This window comes from Coturnix japonica, chromosome 1 (assembly GCF_001577835.2).
Source record: "Coturnix japonica isolate 7356 chromosome 1, Coturnix japonica 2.1, whole genome shotgun sequence".
Classification (NCBI taxonomy): domain Eukaryota; kingdom Metazoa; phylum Chordata; class Aves; order Galliformes; family Phasianidae; genus Coturnix; species Coturnix japonica.
The window spans coordinates 125474289-125480394 of NC_029516.1; the positions used below are offsets into that span (position 1 = coordinate 125474289).

A 6106-nucleotide genomic window follows, 5' to 3' on the forward strand; every position below is an offset into this window, starting at 1 on the left:
ACCTGTTTGTTTATGTTGGCCCCCACTTGGATCAACCAATTCAGGCATTGTGGATGTCCTCCAAAAGCAGCAACGTGGGCTGGTGTTTGAGCAAACCGGGTTGTACTGGCATTTACAGAGGCTCCAGCTCTGACTAACTGCATTAGGCACTCCAGCTTTAAAGACATGAAAGGAAGAAAATCCAAAAGATGTTACACAGATGTAGGACAGTTAACATCCACTATTACATAAATTAAGCCTAGAAAATCCTCAACTTACTAGTAAAACCAAGTGAATGCAAAACAAGGGAAGACCTGAACAGTAGGATCTGCCCCCCCCCCCCCACCTTCGGCCACACACCATATCTGAAAAATACTGAATTCCTAATCCCCAAATTCAATTCCAGCATTGGCTTTGGAATAGGGGAGAGGGCACAAAAAATACCTCAGAGCTGACCATCGAAGCTATTTGGTTCACTTTTGTTAGTGAAAAGTTTCTGCTCTAGCAAAGCTGCCTATCTGCTGTTAGACAGACACTAGCTGCTGTTTTGCAAAACAAAAGCGTTGTTAGGAGATACATAGATATTTCCAGAAGAGTTTAGAAGTGGAAAATGCAAGCAAGGTTTTACATTTCCTTAATGTTTTCCTGAAATGAGAGAAGCAAGTGATTAATTGCAGCTAATACCATTAATACTACGTTAAAAACCTATGCATGCAATACATTATTGTCACAGTTTTCTCCTTATTACAGGTGAAGAACTGCTAAAAACAGTACTTCACGTTTGTAGCAACACCAAAAAAATAAAGCTCTCTCTGCTTCAAACAACAACAACAACGCAGTGCTGTCAAGCTCTATTCTGACTTCTGTTTTCCACTGTTACTACCAGAAGTATCCAATATCCTGTCGCTATATTTAACTGCTTGCAACATAACATTTGTAGAAGCCACCCAAACTGCAGCCAGGATGATCTCAACTTTCACAAATAGCCTAAAAAAAAATAAATAAATAAAATAAAGTTCCATTCCTGTCAAATAATACCATTGCCTTTCCATAGACAGGAAAGTTCTGCTGCTAAAATAAACAGTTTAGTCTAGGCTCCCATTTGTTAGGGTTAGGAAACAAACAGCACCCTGCAGCCTCCAAAACAACAAAACAAAGAAACATGACATTGACTACGGTCATTGGTTCACATACAATGAAAATCTCCTGGTCAGTGTTTTGCTGTTAAGGAAAACGCATTGTAGCCACAGAATAGCTTAAATGTAATTTAATTACATTCACGTAACTCAAAACACCAATCCTGACAGTATTTCCTATAGATCTGCAGATGTACTGTAGACTTCAACCTTATTTCTGCCCATATACAATTCAACAAACATACAAAGCTTACTCTTTACTCTTTTACTTCAGGCAGTAATCACAGAATCATCACAGAATGGTTTGGTTTGGAAGGGACCTTTAAGATCACTTAGTTCCAACCCCTGCTATAGGCAGGGATGCCTCCCACTAGACCAGGTTGCTCAAAGCCCCATCCAGCCTGGCCTTGAATGCTTCCATGGAGGGGGCATCCACAGCCTCACACTGGGCCACCTGTTCCAGTGTTTCACCACCCTCACAGTAAATGTCTTCCTATAAATCTACACCTCTTCCAGTTTAAAACCGTTTCCCCTTGTCTTCTTGCTACCTGCCCTTACAATAAGTCCCTCCCCAGCTTTCCTGTAGGTCCTGAGAGGATGCTATAGGGTCCCCCCAGAGCCTTCTCTTCTCCAGGCTGAAGAGCCCCAGTTTATCATCATAGTATCACAGTATCACAGTCTGGTGCGGGTTGGAAGAGACCTTAGAGATCATCGAGTCCAACCCCCGGGATTCGAGCCCCCTGTGTAGCAGAGCGGCACTTCTACCACTTGCGCCACAGGGGGGATTTGAACCTGGGCCTCCGGTGTTGCAACATGGCATTCCTACCACTGCGCCACCGGGGCACATGAGTTTAACAGAGTCATACCTAATCAAACTATTACAATTCTACCAACTCTAGCTACAAAAATCTCAACATCACTGAAGAAAAAACCCAACATTTGCTCCAAAACAAACAAGTACATTTGCTAGAGAAAGAGTTTCATCCTATATTTATTTTGAAGTATTAAAATTGTGTATTTTTAATGCTAAATTATCCAAGTTTTATATTTGTTAACCTTAAGACTTCCCTTAGAGTCTACAAGCTAGAATCTCAATATCGCTTACATCAACCTTGCTAATGACTAAGAACAGTAATGCTGTCATCATTAGTGATGCCATAGAAGCACCAGCCACCCCAAGAGGTTCCTCTGCTTCAAACAACAATAAAACCCGCTCAGTTTTTCAAACACCAGCCTTTTCTTATAATTAATTTGAACACAGTCAGAGAAGCATTACAACTTCAGGGAATATTCCCTACGCAGAAACAGCTGAATCAAATTCCTTCATTACACAGACACCGTAGCCCGTCAACTGAAATGGCGCCTCCGGTGGCGCAGTGGTAGAAGTGCCGCGTTGCAACACCAGAGGCCCCGGTTCAAATCCCCCCTGTGGCACAAGTGGTAGAAGTGCCGCTCTGCTACACAGAGGCTCGAATCCCGGGGGTTGGACTCGATGGTCTCTAAGGTCCCTTCCAACCCGCACCAGACTGTGAAAAGCATTAAAACTGGTGCACCAGTGTCATCCCTCACTGTTTAAATTTGCTTTCTAAAATGGCTACATGTCATGATTAATTAAACTTTGAAATAACGCTTTAGAAGATACTTTCCACTGTACTGCGGTACCTCAACTGGAGGTTAAATTGATTTAACAAAGACAGGCCTCAATATAGGCCGTAATACAGGCAAAATGCCAGGGAAGCAACGCGTGGTTATTATTTATCTGTGCTACTTTTGCTCCAGAAGAAACAGAATGTACTTACTGTTTCGCTTCCTATACTGTAAACAGCCAAATGGCAAAAATAGAAGGAGGAAGAGAGCACACGCGAGCAGACAGAACTGAAGAAAACAGAAAGGCACGCACTAGTGGTTACAAAGCATACAATAAAGGTAAGTATAAGGTACCACGAATGCTCAACACAGCAAGTAAATATGAACACGCTGCTACCTAAATCTGCACCGCCTTCTAGAAAGGAAAAAAAACAGGCCATATTGTTATTAAAACATCAGATATTGCAACTAGGAATGCTTATCTGTCATTGATATGACTCAGTTGGTGTTTCACTTCTTAATTGTAAGGTCCACAGTCACGTTCCAAAGTTATATATTTACAGTACATAATGTTGTCACCTTGTGCACATTCACTTCTAACAGGAGTTACCTTCTTTTGTAGATGCTCCGCAATAGGGAAGTAACAACTACGTATAGGAAGGCAGCTCTACTTAGCTTTATTCCAAAGCAATTTTGTATTGTCCTTTGGAGCACAGAGGTGTGTGCTCCACTCATGTAAGTGGTAAAAAAAGAGGTGTGCCACTCTGCTACACAGGAGACTCGAATCCCGGGGGTTGGACTCGATGATCTCTAAGGTCCCTTCCAACCCGCACGAGACTATGAGACTATGATAGGCAAAGAAGCTCACCAAGCCCAGACTAATGCTGTGTGTGTGTGCATGCATGCGTGCAGAAAGGGTTTTAGATGCTACTCCTTGCAGCAAGTTGTCCTGCAAGGACTTTGTCCGAAGGGGAACTAAATCAGCTTTGTCATTTCAGCCTCTTACAGGAATGCACTTACAATCGATCAGTGCCTGATGGACTGTGCTGCTTAAGCTTCCCATATCATGAAGTTCAGCTGCCATTTAATTTCTTCAGGCAAACAAAAACCAAGCCCACAGAATCCAACATAAGTAACTCTCAGACGAGGCAAAAGAATGTCACTTAGTAACCTCCTATGAATGCTTCATAATTAGAAGTTTTAGTGTCCCAATGTTATGATATGCTGAGGAACTTATTTGCAATAATGATTATTCCAAATTAAAAATCATAAATAACATATGACACGCATATGAATGTCCACTAAAAACAGTTACTGTTCCGTTTTTGGCCGTAATCTATTAGCTGGTGAGAAATAAAACTACAGCAACATGAAGTTAACATCAAATCTGTCAAGCTTTGTACCTAATTACAGCAATGTAACTTCTCCAATGCACTGAAACACAGGGGAACATGAGGAAATACTTCTCCCACTGTGAGGTGACCGGTAACTGGAACAGAGTGGAGTCCCCTTCCTTGGAGACCTTCGGAAACCATCTGGACACAGATTATTCTGGCAGCCCAAGGGGTTGAACCAGAAGGACCCACAGGCCCCTTCTCATCCCAGCCATCCCGTAGTTCTCTTGCACAGTCTGACTCAAAGACACATTACTTAACAAGGCTACGAGGCATGCAGTAGGACTGCTTAACTCTATGGTATTTCTCAAGCACGGCAGATGAAATCACTTAACGTACAGAACCCACCTCCTGCGTGAATACATTCATTTCCCTTCCCTGGCACACCATCAACACAGCAGAAACACATTAGGAAAAGAAGGGAGAAGGAGAGCCCTAAAAATACGCACCCCCAGGCCTGAATGCTGCGTTGGCTGAACACTTAGAAACAGGAAACGCCCAGACCAAACAAATACATGAAGGCACCACTCCTCTTCAGATTTGAGGTTAGCGATAACACAGGGAAGGAGGGCGTTTTAGAAAGCTTTGCCTATCTTTTTCCACTCGCCCACTTTGTAACGAGTTGTTAACGCCCGTGTTCGAGTTCGCCAGTCGAACAAAGGTAATTAGGAGCTCATTGCTTTTTATCACGCCAATAAAACCCCCACACCGCAGGGTTCCCGGCACCGCCGCCTGTTCACCACCATCGCTCAGGGCTCTCAGGAACCGGAGGAGGAATGAGGCCAAGCAACCGCTGTTACCCTTCACCCAAAGAGCTCTGCCCGCGGGATCTATAAACAACACCTGCAGCTCAACGCTGTTACTTCTTTCGATTCTTTACCCGCACGGCGACGAAGCCGAAGCGCTTCGCCTCCCGCCCCGACGGCAACAGAGGGCCGAGCTGGAGACACGCTCCATGTCCCCAGGCGCCCAGCCAGCCCGTTGCGATAACACGGGCGGCACAACACAACAGTCTCCAGGTGTGGAGCCCGACGGCAACAACCGGCCGCTGCGGCTCGAGGCCGGGCCGGACGAGCCAGGGCCACCGCAGCGAGGTGACCCCCCCCCCCCCATCATTCAAGGGCAGCGGGCACCTTCCCCGACACCGGCCGTGGTTCTCCCCGGCAGGAGGACACGACGCCCCGGGCTGCCAGGTGCCGCCTCCCCTCACCCCGCTCCCTGAGGCGGCAGCGGCGGCGCCTTCCGACAGCGCGCAAAGGGGTAAAGATGGCGCCGCGCGGCGGCCTGCCGCCCTCCTTCTCCTCCTCCTCCTCCTTCCCTTCGCCTCCCTTCCCCCGCCGCGCCGGGCCCCACCTTGCCGAAGTGCGCGGCCCAGTGGATGGGCGTCCAGCCGTAGAAGGAATCCTCGGCGGCCAGGTCAGAGCGGGGCGCGCTTTGGAGCAGCGCGCACAGGGCGGGCAGGTCGCCGTCGCGGCAGGCGCGGTGAAGGGGGAAACGGAGGGTCAGCAGCTCCTCGCTGGAGAAACCCGCCTCAGGGCCGGCGCCCAGCGACATGGCGGGCAGGGGGATAAGCGGCGAGAGGGATGGCAAAGGGTGAGGGGAGAGGGGGGGAAAGCGGGAAGGAGGGGAAGAGAAGGAGCGGGCGGGCCGAGACGCGCCGAGCGAGCTGCGAGCGACCGCGACTGCGGCAGCCGTTACCGCCCGAGCACAAAGGAAGCGGGCGGGGCGGGGCGGCGCCTCCCCGGGCGGGAGGGGCGGGTGCGAGGCAGGGCACGGCGGGGCCGGCTCCTCCAATCCGGTCCGCCGGGTGGGGACGGGGGGATGAGGGGAAGGGGCGGGAGGAGCTGGTTTGTTCCCGCTGCCCCGGGCGAGGGACCTGTTGCCGCCGCCTGAGGGGGCGGCGCGGCTCCAGGAGGGGTCGGTTGAGTTCCCGCTTCTCGCCTGGAAAGCTGGGAGTGAGGGCGTCCGAGTCCGTGTGACGGCCGTCGTGTGGTGTTAGCGACTGTCAGT

General features: G+C 48.8%; 1 protein-coding gene across 3 annotated transcripts in view; it reads right to left on the bottom strand.

Moving 5' to 3' along the window:
* ANKRD10 (ankyrin repeat domain 10) overlaps positions 1–5816 on the bottom strand; it is a 33076-nt gene extending 27260 nt beyond the window's left edge. The window contains exons 1-2 of one of the 3 annotated variants that reach the window (XM_015851428.2): positions 5450–5816; positions 3–155 (exon numbers count right to left, since the gene is read on the bottom strand). In XM_015851428.2, the coding sequence (XP_015706914.1) occupies positions 3–155; positions 5450–5650 (354 nt within the window). In that variant the 5' untranslated portion in view covers positions 5651–5816. The other 2 variants (XM_015851430.2, XM_015851429.2) reach the window with 2 other exon arrangements.
* Between the last annotated feature and the right edge of the window lie 290 nt (positions 5817–6106).